Genomic DNA, 23,187 nt, shown 5'->3' with positions numbered 1-23,187 from the left:
CTTTGACCCGGACTTCTCACATTGAACTTCAGCCAATGTTATTTCTCTGGTACTTTTGCCGCTAGACATTTCCATTTTGATTTAACGCTACGGTTCTGTCTGGGTTTGAAAACTGCCTGCAGTGCCCAAGTCATCATTAGTTAATGTCCTGTGTGACACAAGGGCAGTGATGGCATGGTAGACTTCCAGGATAGTGACCAGTAGACTTAACATCTTATTTTCATATTCATATTCATTTCAAAGTACTTTTTTAGTATTTGTTGTTGTTGTTGTTTTATAAAAGCATGTAGAATATTGCTAAAATAAAAGTTCAATTTAAATTTATGCTCAATATATCTTTGTCCATATGAGGCCAAAACTTTGAATGCATAAATTGCTTTCATTAATCCCGTTTAATTTGGGTAAATTTGATCTGAGCCAGATCTCTAACCAGAATCGGACATATGATTCCTGAGGCTAAGGCCGATTTTCTAGCCAATTCAACTCTCAGAAATGCCTTTGAGCAAGAACAAGAACACAATTCCCCTGCCAACAACATAACCACATTATGTGGAATAAATGAACTAGCATACTCTACAAATAAAAACACAAAATATTTTCCACGAAATGATTTATTGTGGCCTGATTTACCTTCTTTTAATTGTAGTTCCCTTTACATCAAACACCCCATAGTTGAGAAGATATATCGCACACAAACATCAGGAAAAAGCACATGGTAATACTTTCACTTTAGACTATCCTCTAGATATGGGATTAGGAATGAAAAAAGGAAAGATGCAAGTTCACAAGATATATATATATATATTTCATACACAACTGCAGACATGTTCTTACTAGCACCCGAAGGTCAGCGAGGAAAACCAGAGGGATTGTGAAGTTTTGAGAGAAAGTGTTACTGTGGGTCAGAGGAAAGAGGGGAGTGATAGACCAGATGTGTGTTTGTTGTATTTACTCTTGTAGGTGTCTTGCGGATAAATAACAATTTATTTTGCTGAAGCATGTGGCTAGAAGAGTATGTTGACCATTGCTGCTGTTAGTATGGAATTAAGAAGTGTCCAGTTCCGAACCGTGAGGTTTGAGATCATCGCCATATCAAGTTTGTTGTTATCTTGATCTGTTGAAAAGGGTTGGGCCACATCGGCACCAAGTTCCCAGTTAATTTTCGTTGACGTGTTGTTGGCTCTTAATGTTGTGATAAAATGTTTCAAGCAGTTATGGCTTTGACATATTAACAACCTGTGATATAATCCTGTATTGTCATGTAGACATCACGCGAATGAAATACTGGTAGAAACTGTAAAGTCTGTATACAGGTGAAGCGTCATAGTAATTGATGATTGGAATTCAAATCTCAATTACTGTCTTCGATGAGAAGTTAAAACTTCCATGACTGTATGCTTATTGATTTAAAAGTGACATTTAGATACAACAAACCTGCTCCAAGTTCATGATTTTCCGATCATGAATTATTTCAGTCATATCCTTGCAGTGAAAGTTGGGAGTAAAGAGTGAGTTTCCCCTCTTAGTAAAGAAAGCACAGAGAAATGTCAAGGATAATACATTACACATGCACATATCATCTGACCACTCACTCAGTCACTAAGCTATTTATAATTATACAGTGCAATTTTATAAAAGATTCCTAAGGAAAGGAAAGTTTTCAGTTTCTCAACTCTCAATGTACCACAATCTTGATGGCTCTTCTTGGCAACATTGAAAAGCTAAGAAAATAAAAATTGTAGATGGATAAGATTTGGATGAACAGTGCATACAGAAGAGCTCTCAACATTGAGTGAACTTTCTGTTAAAAGGATAAATCAACTCCATTTGGAGTTAGAGAAGAAACCAATAGTTATCAAAGAAAAAGAAAAACAATTGTTCAATTGACACAACTCTGAACCGACAAGAGTTTTGCATGTTAGAGATCTCCTTTTATGATTAACTTCATAGGAATGCCTAAAATGTAAATTTCAAAGTTATAAATTATTTCAACATTAAATAAGGCAAATAAATATTGCAACTCTATAAATAGGATAAAAACATTAACATAAATAAAGTGCGCAAATAATAAGCAGTATTTATGAGTAACAATTTTTGGAGTTCAAACATTTAATATTTGACCCTATTAAAAAAAAAACGTGTTGTGAAATTGATGTGATTTCAAACGAATGATGGGCAATTTTATAGAAATATCTCCTACCTTTAAAAATTATATTACAATGGTGACAATATAATGAACTAATTCTTTGTCCAGGAGGAAGAGGTATGAGATGTATTATTTATAACGTTAAGGTTTTTACAAACAACTTATGGTAGTCTATTTCATGTTTTCTCAGGCATTTTTTTCTAGGGGAGTCTTTAAATTGGTTAGACCTTTATTTTTTTTGCATTTAATAACAAAGGTAGCAAGCTTCACATTCCTATTTATGCAACTCAGTGCGGCTGGAATATGATGTTAAATGTAGCTTTTGCATCCAATGATATATGTAATTCTGGATCATACATACCATTTAATTGTCCTCATTAAGTGCATCATGTTTGTTGTACATTCATTTTAACTTTCTAAGGCATTTAAACAATCTCTCAACCTTTGGTGTAAACATTATAATTATGGAGTTCTTTTTCAGCAATCCATTGATCCATTTATAATCTGTTTTTAAATAAGTAAATTTGTAGTTTTTTTGTCAGTTTTCTTGGAGATGCTCAGTACAGTGTTCATCCAACAACTATTCTATGTATTTAGTCAGTTGTTCAGTTTCTAGTAGCTTCTGCAGGGTGTTTGTGTGTTTTGAAGAGTCTGATACATAGCAAAAACTGATATTTGTGTGGACAACAATGCCTTACCAAATATATTCACAACCTGATATCTCAAAAAGTACTAGATAATTCAACTGAAAAACGTTTTTGCTGGTTCCTTATTTGAGTATATGGAAAGAGATCTTAAGCATTTGCTTTTGTGAATGTGTGTAGTAAGTTTTCCAAATGTTTGCTCTCCAACATCCAACCTTTATCACATCTTGATCATGACAATCACAGCTCAATCTTACATGCAGGGAAAGACTCATCTTGCATGACCACAGTGCTGCTGCTGGCCAAAACCATGATGTTTAAGTCTTGCTGCTTCTCATGGGTTTCCTGGTACCATTCCCTCATAACTTCTGTATCATGAGTTGGAATCAATGTGACCTAAAGAGGTAAGAATATCCATACCAATATCATATGCAACGTTTCAATTCAAGGAAAGTGTTCATTCAATTATGAATCAAACTATTGGAAGAATAAAAGTACCTGCATATTATTTCCCCATTGGCTCTTTCCTTCCAAGAGAGCATCCAGAACTGCCTTACTGGGCTCCTGTGCTGTTGGATCATTGCCACTGACTACAAAGTAGGATGACCTGATCCGTTTAAAGAACTCAGCATCTACATTCTTGGCATTGCAGTGATTTGGTATATAAACTAGGTCCATATACATTGGAGGACAGTTAGGTACTGATGTTCCACTGCTGGACTTGGTGTTTCCTTAACAACAAAAAAAAAGATATAAATTATAAACATTTACAGTAAATCTCTGACATAAAAAAAGCAAAGAAAAACGCTTTAAAAAAAACAGTAGACTATATAACTGTGTATTATTTAGGGTGTCATTTTTGAAAGTATGAAAACTCTAGAATGAAACTAGAGTTACCTGAAGTGCTGCTTTTCACTCCCCTTGATGCAGAGGTATTAGTAGCATTTTTGGCATCTTTATCTTCTGTAGCCTTTTTTGGAGAAGATACTTTCGACTCTTTGATGGCACTTGTTTTCGACAAGCTCTTTGTTGCTGATGACTTGGTTTTGCTGCTAATGTTCTTTTTTGGCTTCCCTTTGTCATCTTTTAGGGATGCCTCCTGAGCCTTAAGGACCTCCGGGTCCACCATGCAGGCATCAGGATGTGGAGGAGCAGGAGCAGGGTCTCTGGGTGTGACTGGAGGTGGGTCTGCATGACGATAAGTAATAGTCCTATCTGTTGGTAGCGTTTCTGAGTCATCTTCAGAGTCAATATTTGCATCTGCAGTTATTGATGGGCACTCCTCTGTGCCAGGAGGAACATCCGAGTCTGTCTGAGAGGGTGCTGATTCACTTACAGAGGTTGGTGGAGTTTCTTCACACTGCTTGTTCTGCTGTTTCCCTCCAGGTGGTGGTGGTCCTTCTCCAGACTTAGCAAGTGGCTTTTCCTCCTCCAGAGGATGTTCCTCATTCATGAAGTACTCAAGAGGACTAGGGTTTATAAAGGATGGAGAAAGCTCTGTTTTAGGATGTCTGTATTCACAGGAGGTAACCAAACACAAGTCCACATCTGGTTGTGACTGAGAATGGATTGTTTTAGATGTATCTGGCCCTTTGGACCCACCATCACACATTTTAGTAGATTCTCCATATTGACAGCTGTAGGAATATGATGTGGAGCTGCTGGAAAACTTCTCTTGTGTGTCTGCTTGATTGGAAGAAGGAGAAAGTTGGACTGGAGATGACATCTTGGGGCTAGTGGGGGATTTCAAGTCTGTGAAGGGATTCAACCCTAAGCCAAGTTTAAGCTCTGCTGTCTTCTGAGAAAAACAAGATGACACAGTCGGAGGTGTGGGTGACTGGGCCTTTGGAGGAGTCTTATTCAGATTGTGTGTGTCCTCTGTTTTATCTATACAAATTTCTTTGTAAAATGGGCTGGGACTAGGTTTATCTTTATCTGCATCTTCATGCAAAGTACTTGGTCTGCATAGGACAAGAGAAGAGTCAGGAGATAAAGGGGACTGGTTGTGGGGTGACTGTTTTTTTGGAGTGACAGACTCTAAGAAATTACAAGCATTTGGGGAAACTTCTCTTGGCTCACCAATTTGACAGGGTGTTGTAACTGATGGGGTGGACTGAGAGGCATCTGATGGGGAAGCAGAAGCAACCTGGGTACTATCAGACTCTTTAAAAAACATTGCCTTCTCCCCAGCTTTCCCAGGTCTGTGCTGTTCTCCCATGAGACCAGCTCCTTCCGAGGGGCTGTAATCAACTTCTGTTGGACCATTTTCAGTGGCTGTACGCTGCATTCCTCCTACAGATGGATGATCTGGTGATTGCTTGCTAAAATTCAATGCAAATGAGTGTTCTGGGGATTCTTGTCCACAGTCGGCTGACAAAGACTGCTCAGAGGATTTTGTTTCCTGTTGTGGCATTCTCAATTTGGCTGTTTTTGGAGAAACATCAGGGGAGATTGACATAGGACGGGGACTGTCCTTAGATGGGGAGACCTCTGCTTCTTGCATTGTAGTTGGAGTCTGAACAACGGAGACTGAGAGAGAGTCATCCACTTCTGTTGAATGAGGGGAGCCTACTTCAGCATGAAGTGATGGGGAGACCTCATCTGTTGTAGGTTCTGGTAAAGAACTTGTTGCGAGTGACGCTGTTGAGGCAGAGGCAATGTGAGAAAATGTGTCCTCTGCAACAACCTCATCAACTGGTGTCCCAGACTTATCAGATGTGGTACCCTCAGATATAGACATTTTGCTGTCCTCTTTAAATGTTGTGAAAGGATTTGTATCAGGCAGACTCTCTACTTTAGCCGGCGGCAATGATGTAGCTGATGTAATTGAAGGACTGTCATCAGTTTCTAACTTTTTATCATTATTACCAGTCTGGCTTTGGGTCTTATTTTCAAGCTCAAAACTTGCTGATACACTTGCTTCATAACTTGGTGATTGTTTTTTTTCTATTTGTGACAAAGGCACTGCTTCATCAATAGGACTTGCCTCTCTGGGAGAGTATTCCTTGTCACTTGTGACGTCAACAATAATAGGACCCTGGGGCTCAGATGTTTTCTCAGTTGGTAGAGTGCCAGCTTTCTCTTCCACTGGGGATTGGTAGTAAGGTGTGTGACCTGAAGACTGGGGAGATAAAGGGCCCTCTAAGGTTTTCTCATCTGGACTGTATGATTCCATTCCTTTTGACATCCCTGTAAGTGTGGTTCCTAGTTCAATTGGTGAAGATACACCTGTATGAAAATGGTCAATGTTCATGTTTTGGTCACCAGAAGGTGACCTGACAAAAGGCAAAGTTGTAGTCGTAGCAGTGAACCTGTTCGAATCAAAAGAGAATGCGTCTTTAGTTAAATATTCCTTGGCAGATTTGTCTTCCTCCAGTGAAGATGGTGGTGAAATGGTAGAAGCTGATGCATGATAGTCATGTCCCTCAGTGGCATCACTCTTAGAGTGATCTAATTCAGGAAGATCTTGGAGAGGTGAGAGTTTCTTTCGTTCATAATCTGTAGCCATACCGTACTTGATAAAATCTTGGGAGGGAGAATCACTTTCATCATTAGTTGTCTCATCACTTAATACATCTCTTGGAGTTGACATTTCATCCATAGGTGTTGGAACACTAGAGATCTCAATTGTAGACTGAGTGTGTCCAGATATTGTGTATTCTTCTGGAGGCTCATCTCGATTTTCTTCATCAGAGGCAACCTCACTTTCTGAACCTGCTGGTAGGGTTTCATCATGAATAGAAACAGCTGGAGATACAGGTTCAGAGAGCCTTGGTGGTGTGGTTACATCAAAACTCTGCAACCCAAAGTCTTTGTCATTTCTACATTGTGGTTCTTCTGCACAATAATCTGATCCTTCCTTTATTTCCTGCTCTTCTTGCTCTCTATCATCTTTTAATATAGATATTGCTCTCTCCCGCTCTTCCACTTCCTCTGTATCTCCCTTTTCTTCATAGTCCCCTATCTCAGATGACTCTTCCAACCCTGTTCCCTCATCCTCAAATTTTTCACTGGTGCCATTGCTTTTTTGATTGAGTTCTAGCTCCCCTGGAGTGCCACCATATTCTTCTTCGGCTTCTGTGGTTGCTATTCCTTCATCCAGGGACTCTGCTGCTTCTGGAGACTCTTTGCAAGGAGTTATTTCTTCATGCCTGATCATCTCTCCTTGATCAGAATTGTCTATTTTAGTCTGAGATAGGATTTCATCATCTTCAACTATTTCCTCTGCTTTCAGAGCTTCAAAATCTTTAGTGAGGTCCTCTGGAGAAGACATCAGTGATCTCTCTGTCTCAAGAACATCTGTTACACTGGCTTCAATGGCAGGTTCTTCAACAGTAGCACAAGAGACAGAAGGTGCTGCCACTAATTCTCCCACATCTTTTTTTGTGGGTTTAGCCTTAGCCTTCTCTTTGGTTTTTGCTGGACTACCAGTTGCCTTTCCTCGTGCTGCAACCTTTGGTTTAGGTGCAGGTTTTTTCAACTCTGGAATGCTTGGGGCATTCTTTTTTAAGCTACCTGCTTTCCTCAAATCTTTCTTAGGTTCTTTTTCATCTTTCTGCATTTCTTTCTTTTCATCCTTTCTGCTTTCCTTTAATAGGGAATCTTTCCTAATATCTCGTCTTTTAATTTCCTTCTTCACCTCTTCTTTCTTCACTTTCTCTTCTTTTTTGGCCTTTTCTTCCTTCTTGGGTGTGGGTTTGTCAGCAATTTTATCAGCTTCACTCTTTTCCACTGATTTCTTTGTTTCTTTCTTTATTGGTTTTGGTTTAATGTCAACTTTCTTTTTCTCTGGAGTGTCAATTTTGGGTGTTTGCTCAATCTTGCCTTTAATGTCCTTGTCTCCTGCTTTCACTTTTTTTACAGGTGCTTTTTCTCTCTTCTCTGTTTTCTGTGTTGGCTCCTGAGATTCCACGGAGTCCGTTTTACTAAGGATTTTTAGTTTTTCAGGGGCTTCTTCTTTGGACTCTTTGTGGAGATTTTTACTTGGGGATGGTTTTGATGTGGACTTTAGGCTCTCTTTACTGTCTGTCTTATGTTTCAACTTTGCTTGTTTCAGGGTAGGAGCTAAGTTTGAATTAAGCTCTTTTTGTGTGATTACAGGATGTTTGAGGAAGTCTAAGTGTTTAAGTTTTTCTAGGCCTTCGAGAATATTATTCTGAGTGGAATTGCCTGGAAACAGAACACGGATGATTTTTTCGGATGGGTTAGCAGGATGCCACACAATCAGTGATGAGATGGAAGACAAATATGAGATTGGGAGCTCTGATTCTTTTCCATTTGGCAACAAGACAGGGGCTTTGTCTTTATCACCACCAGTCCATTCTTTCAGGAAGTATTGCAAATCCTTGCTGTTCTTAGCAGGGTTAAGAACATACATTTCAAGCTTTCCAACCCCCATTTTCTGGAAAAGTATGATTGGTTCTACTGCATTCCCAATATTCCTATGCAGAGGTTCAGGTTTTAAAGATAGCTTGTTTAGGTACTGCAGTGTGAGAGATGCCTCCTCAGCATTTCTTCTAATCTTGTAGTTGGGCTCAAGGTTTTCCAGGTTCTGGGGCATGTTGACAAACATAACACCAATATCAGGTGAGATCATATTCTTTGTCCAGTCACTGTTAGCTGTGGATCCCTGTGACTGCTCCTCCTCGAGTTCAGCTATTTTGCGCTGCAGCATGCTATTGATACCTGGGAGGTTGTCATCGCCAATGTGTGTGAGGAGAACAGAATCCACTCTGTCCAGATGGCGTACCAGCTTCCAAAAACATGACTTTCTATCAGATCCACCATTAATCAGCATGTTAAAGCCGTTAACTGCAAACAGTGCTGAATCACCTCGTCCACCAGGAAAAATATAACAGCATGGTTTGGATAATTTTAGGAACCCTCCTGAGGTCGGGGGTTCCAGCATGTCAAACGGAGATGGGATTTCTACTGATTCTGACAGGTATTCTGTGAACTCAGAAAGACCCTCCATTTCTGGAAGGATGGTTGGAGAGTTTAGCTTCATATGTATGAAGTCCTGTAAGTTGTGTTTGTCCAGGTTTGAATTTTTCCAGTCCCCATGCTCAGGACAGAAAAGGGTTAAACTGGCTTTGTTGGCTGGATGTATGGTGCTTAGAAGTTCCCCAATCTGTGAGTAAAATTAATTGAAACATTTCACTAAATCAGACAGCTCCCTTGAATTAAATGTTGAACTCTAATATGCATGCTTAAATTTAGCATTTGTTGACTGAGGGTGTTTTCTTAAATGCAGTCACAAAACAGGAAAATATAGCAAACCGAAGCAAAAAGCTAACAATCACTCACCTCTTGATCTGTAAAAATGTCAATGAAATTGGAGAGAGAAAATGAGCCTGATTGAAGAATCAGCTCGCCTGTATTTTCAAAACTCTGTCCTGCTAGGACAAGTAGCTTATGATGGGTTGTGTCTGAGACCATCAGACGTACCTAGGTATAAACAAAGAAGATACATAATATTATAATATAATTAAATGAACTTGATTTGGATTGATCATGGCTTGCATTTGATGCAACAAAACAGCATAGCATGTAAATGTGTTCCTTAATTATTTAAATGCTATCTGTAAAAAAAAAAAAAAAACTTAATCAAGTGAGATTTTGCACTATAAAATGTCATACCATGCCATAAAGAACCCACCTAACAGAAGTAGATTTGTTGCTATAAGCTCATCTAAACTTGTTTTGCAGTTCTGTGCGACTTTAACTGAAAAATGTAATTAATTTCAACATATACAAATTGTATTAACTTTGGTTTTTGGCTTTCTGGTACTTTTTCTCTTTCTTTCTTGTTCACTGTCCAGGCCAGCATTTTCCAGTTTGCTGCCATTGACTATTCTGGGCAGTCTGCCAGGGTCAGACCTGCAGTGTTCTGCCATATTATTAATGCAGAGTCAAACTGCAGTCACAGTGTGCAAGCAAAGCTTTGTGTGTATGATCGTGTTGTGCATTTATGAGTTTGCCTACAACTGTGACACACCCATTAAATTCGGACTTATTTGATGCCATTTTAGTAAATTCTAAATATCTTTATAGTGTCCAAAATATGTGATTATTTTTGGTAATAGATGATTCACAAGTTGCCAACATTAAAACAATGATGTTCATGTCCTAACCTATAGGATACTAGCTCTGTTTATTCTTATTTCTAATAAGATTTTTTCAATGTGAACCAGACACCTAAAACAGTTTTAAACAGAGGCGGATAGTATTGAAGTATTTTTACTTTCCAAATAATTTTGTTTTTCAAGTATGTAGCCTACTTCCTCCTTGTTCTTCTTTGGACATTCTAAAACATATTATTGTACTTTTTACAGCAATACATTTCATATTGAATATCATTTAATACTTAGTAACATTACAAATGTAGTACTGTATACTTTTACTCAAGTTAAAGTAATTCAAAGTTTTACTTGAGTACAAGTAAGAAAGTACTAATTTTTTAATGTAATAAAGTATTAAAGGTAGTATACTCCACCACTGTACGCCTCTGGTTTTAAAATATGTTTTAGTGGCAGACATAGATATATTTATTAAAATATAGCAAGACAAAGAGAGGGTGTTTACCTCAGTGCTAACTGCTTCATCTGAAGGGTTGATGAGCACTACTGTCTCCAACACATTACTTTTGTGGTGCAGAATCTTTTGTCCTGAAAATAAAATGACATGTTATTAACACTCACTGTGATGTACACACATGAGGATTGTGAATTACTTTTTACTCCCATTATAAAGCTTGGAAGAGCCAGGATATTTTTGGCTAAGAAATTCATATACACCTAGTATGGCTTAAGGGCAAGTAAATAATGGGATTTTGGGGTAAACTTACCCTTTAAGAAACCACAAAGAATTATATACCTTATTGAGTTTTAAGTTAAATTTGCAGTCCAAATGGTTTTGTCTGTGACATATGTCTCACTTGATTGCCTTGTGTGTACTCAAGCAAACACTCTCCGCTTCTCTTCCTCATTATGTGCTCTATTGACACAGATATCTAATTAACCTCTGCCCCTCTTCCAGCAACTTGTCATCCTTTCTCTTTAAATCACCACATGGGTGGAACATGAAAAAAAAGCTTATATTCCACTGTGATAAGTATGTTGCTTTTTTGGCTAACTGACCATTATATGTGACTATTGGGCCTCTGATTGTTCAAAATCTTATTTTTTCCCATTCCCTGTCCAAATGGCTCATTATAAATTCAAGTGAGAATTTTCCAGTCTCTGTCTGGGTGAATCAATCCTTTTATAAATTCATCAAGCTGTCCAGATGCGGTGAGGCTGTAAGATTGCAGGAAACAGTCAGCTCTGTCACTGTCAGAAATAGAGTGTTTGCTATTACAGCAGAGCCCCTTCTGTAACATCTTCTTCATCACTCATGCAGCAATTGTTGTTCATAGTCTCATAATCCCCTGAGGATGTTTGTATAGGTTCAGTGATTGTGCGCTCCATAAGTGTGAAGAATAAGCAGTGTGAAGAATAAGGCCTTAGCTACCTAAAATTTCATGGTCTAAATCTAAAACACATGAGGACACACACAATTTACCCATATTAGTCCATGCGTAACCAACCTCTAGCCAAAATAACTTTGAATTTTTGCCAAAATAACTTGCGAGATGTATGATATTCCATCAAAGTCAACAGTGATTATTACAAAGTGTTTGGTTTCATTTATTTGAAAGTGATACCAGTCTCTACTTGGGCTATGGATGTAGATTAAATTTCACTGACAGCCCAAATTTGGCCTTGTTTTAACCTACTTGTCAAGGATGTATTTGGACGCTATTAGACATATTTTAAATGCAAAATTGCTTGCTGGGTTGGGTCTCATCTCATTCACTTGCTTCATTCTGCATGCAAAGATTAAACTAAAAAACCTCAGCAAGACTTTCAGAAATCACTGTCCTGGATTTGGCCTGTATTATACAAATGACTTAGCCTGACGTGGTCATATTATATTCTAGTCAGAATATGAGCCTGACACTGCTTCATTGGGCTGTGATTATGGGGCGTGTTTCAACCGAACCAGGATAGACCTACTGCCAATCAGAGCAACGAAGCGACGCATAAGGTTAGTTGTCAAATGTCAACAGAACTCAACTGCACTGTGTTGCCAAGTCCGCGTTTTTTGTTGTTGCACAGATTGTTTTGCATGTCCGCGGGTTGAAGATTCGGCCAACTGAAAAATTTAGATGTGATCAGTCACTATAAAATGTTCAATTGGGGACCGGATTTTTTTTTTTTTTTTTACAGTGTTGACCATTAAAAGATACTTGTACTTGTATTTCTCTCATCAACTTGTATATTTCCAGACTGTGTGCAGGCCTCAAGGACTTGCCTTAGGACATATGTATATTTGTGTGTGTGCATAAATCCAGGTGGCTCTCTCATGCGGTGTAGGTAATTACCGTGTGTTTTCCACCTGCTGAGTTATCATTTAACGCTCTGAATTTGTTCCGTTCCACATCTCCTCATCTAAACATATTCACTGTGTAGTCCATATCTGTTTTTTCTTCCACTGTATTTTTTTTTTTTTGTTGCTTTTTCTACTGCTCTTTGCAAAACATTTCTGTAACCTAGAGACAACTAGACTGACTTAAACTCTCATTAGTCCATATGTTTAATACTATTTCAGAGAAATAATGTAGATCAACCAGGGTTGATCGATCATTGACATTGGGTGGTTATTAATTAGTGTCAAATGTGTTTCTTATTAAATTTAAGTGCATCTACCCTCTAGAAACTACGGAGCCCCTTACATGACCTGCAAGAAAGAAAAAAAGTTTTTCTTTTTAACTTTTTTACTATTTACCTTTTTTTACTATTTACTATTTTTACTATTTACCTTTACCTAAAAACCTTAGGTAAAGGTAAATAGTGCGCATGTTATACTAATCAGTTCCCTTGATTTATGAACTGTGTGCAGGATTTAGTAAATCGAGGGAACGAATAAGTAAAATGTGCGGACTATTTATAAATCGAGGGAATGAAATAAAACGTGCGCACCATTTATAAATCGAGGGAACGAAATAAAACGTGTGCACTATTAATAAATCAAGGAAACAAAATAGTAAAATGTGCGCATTTAGCCTACTAGTTTTTTACTGCATGTCATGTACGGGGCTCCGTAGAAAACACATTTTTTTAAGAAGGTATAAAGCATGTCTGAGACTCTAGATACCAATATGGGCCACTCTGTCTTTGATCATTAGCAATGGAAGTGGGTGTTCCTTTGGGAGAACATGCTTTATCACGATCAGTGGGAGGATGAGAGAATGGAATGAATTCTGTAGAATGCATCTGATTTAGCTGAAATCGACATCTGCATAGCAAGGGGACCTTGATGTAGAACACACTGTAACTTGATTTCTCCTCTACAGATGTGTTGCAGTCATCTCAATGCAGTACTCTCTGCTCTAGTTTGGTTGCAGATATTATTCAGAGACATCTGCCTATTGGTAATCCATGTTGGATTCTCTCCTAACCTCATTTCTTTTCTCCTTGTTCCTCTAAATCTAGGCAGGTCCGTTAACCCAGTTGTTGCGGCAGTAATCTGACATGAATGCTATTCCTGCTACCCAACACACAAACGACTCACGCAAGCAGAAAAGCAGCATCATTACAGGGTCAGCCTCACACCAGGGGAAGACCATTTGTGTAACAAAAACAGCTGCTATCGGGAACTCCAAAGCGTTTAAGAGAAAACATTTGATTAGAATCAGTGGTGCGAACTAAAGTTCAGACAAATTATACCACGGTCAATGGCAGTTTTCCTCTGCCCTTGGAAAATATAACTGCTGCTATCGACTATTATCCACATGGTTGAGTAAAATAGGGCTTTTATGATTAATTCCTCTCCATACCTGACACACACGCTTTTTAATACTAGGAGAAGATCCATCAACATGTTCTTTCTGTCAAAACTCTTTATCATGAAACATGTTTTATTAGATTGTGCTAGTTTTAATCCTGTGAGAACTCTTTTTCTCCTTGTCTCTCTCCAAATCTATCCTGTCTGTTCTTCTCTTGAAGATATTTTGGTAACACTTTAAAATAAGGTTTCATTAGTTAACATTAGTTAATAAAAAATACAGCTGTTCATGGTTTGCTCATGTTAGTTCACAGTACATTAACTAATGTTAACAAGATTTTAATAAAGTGTAAGTAAATGTTGAAATGAACACTAACAAAGATTTTAAAAAGTGCAGTTTATTATTACTTCATGTTAACTAATGAACCTTTTTGTAAAGTGTTACCTTTTTTTATGGTTTTGGAAACAAAAAAAATGTGACTGATGGTTTCCTCTTTTCTTTTTCTTTTTTGACCCCATCTACTTTCATTTTATGCTAAAACATTAAATGTGTGTGTGTGTGTGTGAGAGAGAGAGAGAGAGAGAGAGAGAGAGAGAGAGAGAGAGAGAGAGAGAGAGAGAGAGAGAGAGAGAGAACAAATACATTTCTATAAGAGACCTTTACTTTAATAAATTTAATACATTAATAAATAACTTAACAGCCATGACTGAAATAGAAAAAATAAATATAATACTAGGAGAGGGACAGACAGCCTCACTGGCTGCGAGATACGTGTGTGTGCCACAGCCTGAGAGACAGCAGGTGTGTGTAATGTGTGTAATGCAAAGATTGCATGTAAATTGTATGTAAATAGAACCTTTAAATAACCATATTATATGTTATATATGTCAGATATAACATAACTAAAAACTTACAACTCTTAGCAAGCTAAAGCACACGTTCAATTGGCACCTAGAAGCTGGGCTGTTTCCATTCCAGTTCGATTCTAGGTGCAGATTTGTCAGCTGCAGTATTGTTTAACTTGCACTAGCTTTGTGCTGCCACACTCACCCAACCCCATCCTCACCCCACTTGTCCTGATCTCAACTCACACTGTCTCTGATACTAATACAGCCTGAACACCCTTTGGGCAGGCAGCCTCATCCAATGCCACTCACCACAACACACAAACAAAGCAAGCATCCATACAAATACAATGCCATGAACATGAACTTTCTCCCTAAAACACTGTCTCTTTCCAGCTCTGTCCTGTCCTTTCAGTGCCAAAACGGAAAAAAGCCACAGAAGGGCAAACTAAATAATTGATCTTAAAACATTCAGTCCCCAAGTCTATACAACAAAAATGCTAAAGCGGCACGTTTCACAAATTGAGAGGGCTTCGTGAGTGAAGCTTCACCTTCTAGCCCCTACATCAAAGAAAAGCATATTAGAACTAATTTCAGGCTAAGTTAAAAGGTTCATGTATTACAAGAGTATTCTAATCATGACATAAAAATGCTATTTGCCTTTATTTGTACTGTACTTGTATTACAGCTATAGGGTTCTTTTACTCACAGCACATTTAGAATTATATGCATTCCGTCTGTTAACCATGGCAAGATCATTTGCTAAAAGCTGAGGTACTTTTGTAAATCAATCTGGATAAAAGCATTTGCCAAAGGCCTCAAATGTAAAATAGAAGCAAACTATAGAGAAGCAAATTAATAAAGTTTCATATTACGTAACAAAAATCTATAGTGTGTGAACACGTCCAGGACAGCAATATCAGCCACAATGGCTCTACTGTAAATCTGTATTGAAATTGGATATTCAATACATTTGATTTTTTACATTTGTTTTCCACAAAAGAGAGAAAGTTATACATGTCTGGAACAACACAAGGGCGAGTAAATGACATAATTACTGGATGAACTAGTCCTTTAAATTGTCAAGTTGTTGAAGGAAAACTATTTTAAATGAAGTAGTATCATATTTCAATATGGCATTTAATGTATATAATTGTCAGTCCATAAGTCATACTTTTAATATTAATAATATCACAATTCTAGATGATCAGGAAGCATGTAGAAGCACGGTAGACATTGCAATCATTTGTTAAGTGCATATTGATCACCTTACAGAAGCTGAATCGTTAATATTGATGACTGCGCTGTCTGATGCTGTGCGAATCTGCCAGACTATGATAGCGAATCTAATATTAAACCTCCAGGCACATTTTTAAGCTCCCGTGAAAAAGTCAAAGTACCAGGTACCATATGCTCGTCCTCGAAAGGTCCTGATGCATCTCAGACAAAAGGGGATCCTCCACACTCCTTCTATCTTCTGAGCCACACAGACACAATATTGCCTCTCTCGTAATTCTTTCTTTCATGTGCTCCCTCGTCTGTTTTTACTGTAATCTCTTTTCCAAGTTTCACACTGTGATTCATCTTCTGTTAGTGATTCTGGCATGGGTTCCACGTATTTCAAAGGCATTTGGTTGGCATTTTGTACAAAGGAGTTATCTAATATATATATATTTTTTCTTTTTCTTTTTTATGTGAATAAATGTGAATGACCATGTGTTTATTCCTCATTCATGCGTTGCCTTAGATTAAAGCATCCGCTAAATAAATGTATATATGTGTGTATTTGAGTCTCAAGTCTCCCTGTACTCTCCACAGGCCTCAGATATTAATGATTTATATTTCACCCTCCTCCATGCTGACTAGTAAAAACTCCATCTCCCTTCCCCCATTTATCTGTCTTACCCTCCTACAAAACCTAGGAGAGTTCGACAGACAATTATCTTACACCTCTCTTATACTCTGTGCTGAATAGTATTAAAGATTAAATTTATTTAAAACGGTTTGAAAGTAACCCAAAGTGTTATAAAATTGGAATTGCTATAAAGGGGGGCTGGTGGGATAAAGCAATTATCAAGACAGACATCCACTATCTATGTGTCTGTGGTGAACAGCTAATGGCTTTGTATTTAAAAGGCTTAATGGCCAAACGCGGCATAATGCAAATTCCTCTGTTCATTTTCTGTAAAGCTTCGTATAAAGCCACCCATTGAGCAATAAATCTGATTATGGAAATGAACCAACACCTACATGTGTCATGTTTAATTTTAAGGATAGGATTAGTAGCCAATGATACGTTCTTGTTTTGTCCTCTTCCGACAGTCATCCAGATGAGTAAATAAGAATTCCAGAATAAATTACGATGATCTCAGATGGTCTCAAGTGCTTCCTACTATAATCAAGGAGAAACTCAGTGTAAGTTATTGTGCTATTAAGCTATTAAGCTATGGTGTTGTGTGTGTGTGTGTGTGTGTGTGTGTGTGTGTGTGTGTGTGTGTGTGTGTGTGTGTGTGTGTGTGTGTGTGTGTGTGTGTGTGTGTGTGTGTGTGTGTGTGTGTGTGTGTGTGTGTGTGTGTGTGTGTGTTCAAGCTAACACAGATTACATTTCAATCATTCAAGGTCAGTGCTGGCTCATCATTTGCTTACATTAGTAGACTCACTGTCCATCTGGAATTGATATTTCCATTATGGTTAAACTCCTATAATTTCCGGCTGTTTTGTGAAAGAAAGAAAAAATATATTACTGTTGGGGTCTAACTGCATTTGAATCCCCGACTGTATGAGATCAAAAGCAGACAAAAACATTGTCATTAATTTTTCAGCTAATTATCTCACATTTAGCTTTTTATCCCTTGCAGCAATTCACCATGAGAGGGGGAAAGAGTAGAGAAAACTGAAGATACAGAGGCAGACAGTCAGGGAGGACAGAAGAGGGGACACCAGGGACAGGGTTTGATCCAGACAGAGCTCCAGGCAAGACCGTCTAAACCCACCTCTTTTATCTCCATCAAAAGAATCCATCAAGAACTCGCACAAAAATACAAGCTTACTCTGAATATAGAAGAGCATAGCAAAAAGAAATAGGGAAGCGAATGTAGCTCTAAACATTGTGGTCATCTCTACAATGTTTGCTCAGCACAAATATAAAGATATAAAATTGATAACAATCAATTTTACATGAGGTTTTGTAACATTGGTGCTGTCATGGGGAAGTTCAGATGAGTCACAGTGCGAAGCAAGATGGAAGAAATGTACGGCAGATATAAATGCAGGCACTGAACCGCTGAAATGACTGCCTTATCATTCATTGATATCATTGATACAGCTGATAAAACCGGCAAGAAAAATTATATCACTGGAACACTTCCTGACTATATTTATATACAGTTTTCAAGGCAGATTTACTATGACAAACTCAGCTTGGTGCAAAGTTGTTTAAATGACCTTGTGACATGATAGTTTTCTCATAATACAAAATAAAACTTTCAGCAATTGTTGTTTTGGCAACTCTACACAATGCTCGCTCTTTAGCATTATTGAACTGTGGGGTCACTACAGTCTTTTAAATATTTAATATTAAGTTATCATGTATTGCTACATAAGAGTTTTGAGCTGGCTAGAGGATATGAAGTGAGCAGATCATGTTCAGCCTACCTCTCACATCGGCTGAAAACCTGGCAGAGTGTCGAGAAACAAAAAGCTTCAGCTCCTGGTCCAAGTTGCAATCGATCAGATTTGTGTCCCATGAACGAATTCCTGCAAGTCAGAGGGAAAGGGTGAAAATATGAAATGCGTCAACCTTTTGATCAATCATGAAGAGAACAGTTATTTTCTCATTGACAATACAGGCTACTGTCTGCTACAAAAACTACCTCATGTTTGTTAGTTCACACTCAAGCTAAACAATGTAGCGGTATGCCAGGGAGAGATTTGGAACTCAGTTGGGCAAAAAAAGAATACTTAATTTTACATTGGATCAGTCTGAAGAGGGAAGAAAACTTGATGAACAGATTGTGTTTCAGATCTTTCCTGCATATTGAACGGAAGCACAATATCTCTTAAATTTGTGTAACTAAATGCCGGGCTCTGTTGGTATATATGCAAAAGCCAATCAATGTATGGAAATGTCTATAAACCTTCACGGTCAGTGGTTAGCCAGAGCAGAGATTATGCTTTGAGGAGAACATTTTTCGAGATCAGATATAGCCCGCTTCAGAAAAAATCCACCTCTGAAATGGTAAAAGGTTATAGTTCACCCACAAATGAAAATTCTGTCATAATTTACTCACCCTCAAATTGTTCCAAACCTGTATGAGTTTCTTTGTTCTGCTGAACACAAAAGAATGCTACTGTAGTCATTGTTGCTCTATCTGCTTGGTTACAAACATTCTTCCAAATATCTTATTTTGTGTTCAGCAGAATAAAAAAATGGAATTTTCCTTTTTGGGTAAACTATCCATTTAAAATGGTTCACACTATTCATGACAAACATGTTTTGTTTTTATGATTGTGTACTTGTTCCCCTCATTGGGATCACAGAAGAACATTACCCCTATATTTCCGCAACCACACATGCACAACCGTAACTCATTTGCCTTCAAGGCATGTACAGTAGCCTAATACACTGCCATTACCGTTGGATTTATGGTTAGAATGGTTATAATTTGGCAGATGGCAACCCTCATTTATTCACAATTTCCACAAGACAAGAGCACAACTAGCCCAATGTTTTGTTTATCACAACACAAAAACGCAGTGAAACTTCCAGTAAAGGGAACCCAGTAACAGCTAAACTTTAGAAATCATACATTTTTCAACTTTGAAGCAGAGGCCTCATCAAAGTGATGCTAATGCCTCCTGATGAAAAGAGTGATAATTCTCTGGTCTTATTTGTTCCTTGCACACATCACACTCACAGGGATCAAACAATATTTGATCTTCTTGGTGAATCAGTTAAAATGGTTTAACAAATCTGTCTGATTCATTATTGAACAGGACTAAATCTGGCTGAAATGAGGTATTGAATAGAATAGAATAGAATAGAATAGAATAGAATAGAATAGAATAGAATAGAATAGAATAGAAAATAGAATTCTTGGTTCAGTGAACCAAGAATTCTATTTTGGAAATAATTAATAACTCTAATGATGACTTAAGTAGTCTATGAGTTGATGGCTGAGACAGGGACACATAGGGCCCACAATTACAATAAACATAATTATTTATAATAATAAAAAATCTAATAAAAAATAATAATAATGATGGTCCACGTTACGACGTAGTTACGTCTTTACGCAGAGAACAGCCGAATCTATTTTTTAAATGAACAGGAACATTTAAATTAAAAGGACAGGTACCCGCATCCCATCACTAACTAAAACGCCCTTTTTGGCCCTTCTGACTTACCGTAGGGACCGCAGTGCGGACTGGGCCACGCCTACAAGCCGGTGATTAGAAACGAGTGAGTGGAATGGAGGAGGATGGAAATAAATCAGGATGCGCAGCAATGTTTTTAGTTCTGATCAAGTGGGCAGAAGTTATGGCTTTTACCATAGGCTACAACGCATAACTTGTGCAATGAAGTAGCCTACAGCTAGTAATTTAATATGATTTTAGTTATGATTTAGTGTTAAACTGAATAAATAATTTACTGAAATCTCTCTCGCGCATGGTTATTTAGGGTGATTGCAACATGAGTCGCAAAACAGGACAAGAATGTAGAAATAGAAAAACGAGCTTAGGAAACAAAGAACTGGCGCGCCACATCAAATCCATGGAGATGCCATGGTGATGGTGCACATTCTGACTGCAGAGCCGATCGATGCTCCATAAAGACCCTCTACCCCGGCAACGCAAGCGGTGAAGTCTTATTGATCGACACTATAAATATGCGTGCTGAATCATCCTAACCCACATCAGAAGTCAGACAGTGAAGTTCGTCAAATGACCAAAAACAACACAACTGGATAGTCGGATAGAGCTGCACGCCCTGCGAAAACAGTCATGGTGCTGATGGTGATGATGCCTTTTGGGAAACTGGGTGGCGCGATGCGATCTCTTTGATAAGACATGCAGTGCACTCGGCAGTCGCCAGTTGGTAAAAGGGAGGGGCTGCGATACAGTTTCCATCTACATAGTCACACAACAAAGAAATCCAATAACATAATGCATGGAAAGTTTCTTGCAGTCAGCAGAAATCTGTGGCTAGATTCACCCGTTATTTCACCCATTGAACCCAAAGTGAATTCAAGGTTAGTGTGCTGAACTTGAAAAGGCAACTGCATAAGAAACACAGGTCCAAATATCATCTAAATCTGTATTATGGCATAAATAGCACCGAGGCACTGCACAATATTCGTTGGTTATTTTTGTCAGCTGAGCTACCTTTCTCAATGTCCGCAATGGCACACTTCAGATGCTCGTCAGTGACCAGCTCCCCAATGACCACCAGCAGGTAATATTTGCCCTCGTCGAAGTGATGTGTCGAGGCCGTGGGCGATGCCGTTTTTCTGGTGCTGCTGACACCTCCGAAGGGCGCTGGAGTATCTACAGGTTCAACTAGCGTCGCCATTCTCTCAGACACTCACACACTCACACTCTGTCCGGCAACCTGAAGTGAGCTGCTATCTGGAGCCGTGCAGCGGGCGCAGAAGGAGTGGCCCAGGCTTTTATATCCTCAGACTCTGTGTCATAGTGATGAGGAACCGCCGCTGCCTCTCCTCTCATCCAGCTGATGTCATGCAGCAAATCATAAAACAGCGCGAGACCGATTGGAACCTTGAAACGCCTCACATTGGCTAATTAAAGGATGTCCAGAATGTATCGTTAACATTGGATTCACTTGTTGACATGCGGATTGGTGGGGACATCAATATCCATAAAAGTTTACGATTGCTTTTTTTTTTTTATTAAAAGGTGATACCTTTATATATATATATATATATATATATATATATATATATATATATATATATATATATATATATATATATATATATATATATCCTAATAATTTTTTAATTTCATAAATATTCATTACATTTTGAATAAACACGTATTGTTGCATTTATGAGTTCCCTGTATTTTTTTTTTTTTTTTTGCAATGGTTTGCTTGTATCTCACAGAACTCGTAACACTTGATCTTAAAAAAAAAAAACATACATAAAGAGAAATTATATTTTGCAGAGCAATGAGATGATTTTTGCCCTGTGACATTATTCGCATAACAGATAATCTCCCATAATTCTCATTCATGCATTGGGGAAATTTCATATTATTTAAATTGTAATATTTACACTTGTTGTACTTGATCTATGATGAATGTGCTACATGAAAATAATGTCACAATGGTCCCAAAATAGAATTTACGGTACTTTGGCCGATCTCAATAAATTAGAATGTTGTGAAAAGGTAATTTATTTCTGTAGTTCAACTTAAAAGGTGAAACTAATATATTTGAGATATTTCAAGCCTTTATTTGTTATAATTTTGCTTCAATAGACGCCTTCATCTCTTCTGCATTGTTCGGTCTCATTTCTCTCATCTTTCTCTTGGCAATGCCCCATAGATTCTCTTTGGGGTTCAGGTCAAGCGAGTTTACTGGCCAATCAAGCACAGTAATCCAATGGTCACTGAACCAGGTGTTGGTACTTTATAGCAGTGTGAGCAGGTGCCAAATCCTGCTGGAAAATGAAGTCAGCATCTCAATAAAGCTTGTATGCTGAAGGAAGCATGAAGTGCTCTAAAATGTCCAGGTAGATCTGTACATTGACTCTGGACTTAATAAAGCACAGTGGACCAACACCAGCAGATGACATGGCTCCCCAAACCAACACAGACTGTGTAAACTTCAGCTGACTTCAAGCATCTTGTGTGCCTCTCCATTCTTAGACTCTGGGACCTTGGTTTCCAAATGATATGCAAAATTCGCTCTCATCAGAAGAGAGGACTGGACCACTGAGCAACAGGTCAATTTTTTTTTTTTTTCTTTAGCTCAGGGAAGACTCTTCTGATGACATTTTAAGCCCTATGCCTGTGTGGCTGTGGCTCTTGATTAACTCCAGCCTCAGTCCATTCCTTGTGAAGCTCCCCCACACATTTCTAATGGCCTTTTCCTGACAATCCTCTCCAGGTTGCGGTCATCCCTGCTGCTTGTACACCCTTTTCCCCACACCTTTCCCTTCCACTTAACTTTGGTACAGCACTTTCAGAACATCCAACTTCTTTTGCATTGGCAATTACCTTTTGAGGCTTTCACTCTTTGCGGAGGGAGTCAATGATGGTTTTCAGGTTAATTAGTGGATTAGAGTGTGAATTAACTGTTCAGGTTAATTAGTGGATTAGAGTGTGACACTTTGAGCCTACAATATAGAATCTTTTCACTTTCTTTTGAGATTTTGAATTTGGGGTTTTGTAAGCCATAATCATCAAAATTATAACAAATAAAGGCTTAAAATATCTTGCCATACAATGTGACATGTTTTATATGTTACACTTTTTAAGTTTAAAAAAATATATTTTAAGAATTACTGAAATAAATGAACTTTCCATGACATTCTAATTTATTGAGATGCACACCCTTTAATTTTTAAAAAAAAATTGAAGAAGAAATCTGACCTCTTGATGTTCTTGGTTTTAGGTGAGATTCACCCATATAATATAGCCTACTTATAGACTTCATATTTATGGTCTTTGTACAGTAAACCTAGTTACAAACAATGGTTA

The 23,187-nt window shown here is 38.0% G+C and overlaps 1 protein-coding gene across 1 annotated transcript; it reads right to left on the bottom strand.

The window, feature by feature from the left end:
- Positions 1-593: 593 nt before the first annotated feature.
- On the bottom strand, positions 594-21,226 carry map1b (microtubule-associated protein 1B). The gene is made up of 7 exons (XM_067438601.1): positions 20,848-21,226; positions 18,118-18,219; positions 10,375-10,457; positions 9,097-9,237; positions 3,688-8,920; positions 3,289-3,521; positions 594-3,186 (listed from the first exon to the last, which is right to left on the bottom strand). The coding sequence occupies exons 1-7, from the start codon at positions 21,032-21,034 to the stop codon at positions 3,031-3,033; spliced, it is 6,135 nt and encodes a 2,044-aa protein (XP_067294702.1). The 5' UTR covers positions 21,035-21,226; the 3' UTR covers positions 594-3,030.
- Between the last annotated feature and the right edge of the window lie 1,961 nt (positions 21,227-23,187).

This window comes from Pseudorasbora parva, chromosome 3 (genome assembly GCF_024679245.1).
Source record: "Pseudorasbora parva isolate DD20220531a chromosome 3, ASM2467924v1, whole genome shotgun sequence".
Classification (NCBI taxonomy): Eukaryota; Metazoa; Chordata; class Actinopteri; order Cypriniformes; family Gobionidae; genus Pseudorasbora; species Pseudorasbora parva.
The sequence above is the reverse complement of the archived record's forward strand: the minus strand, read 5'-3'. Positions and strand labels throughout refer to the sequence as shown.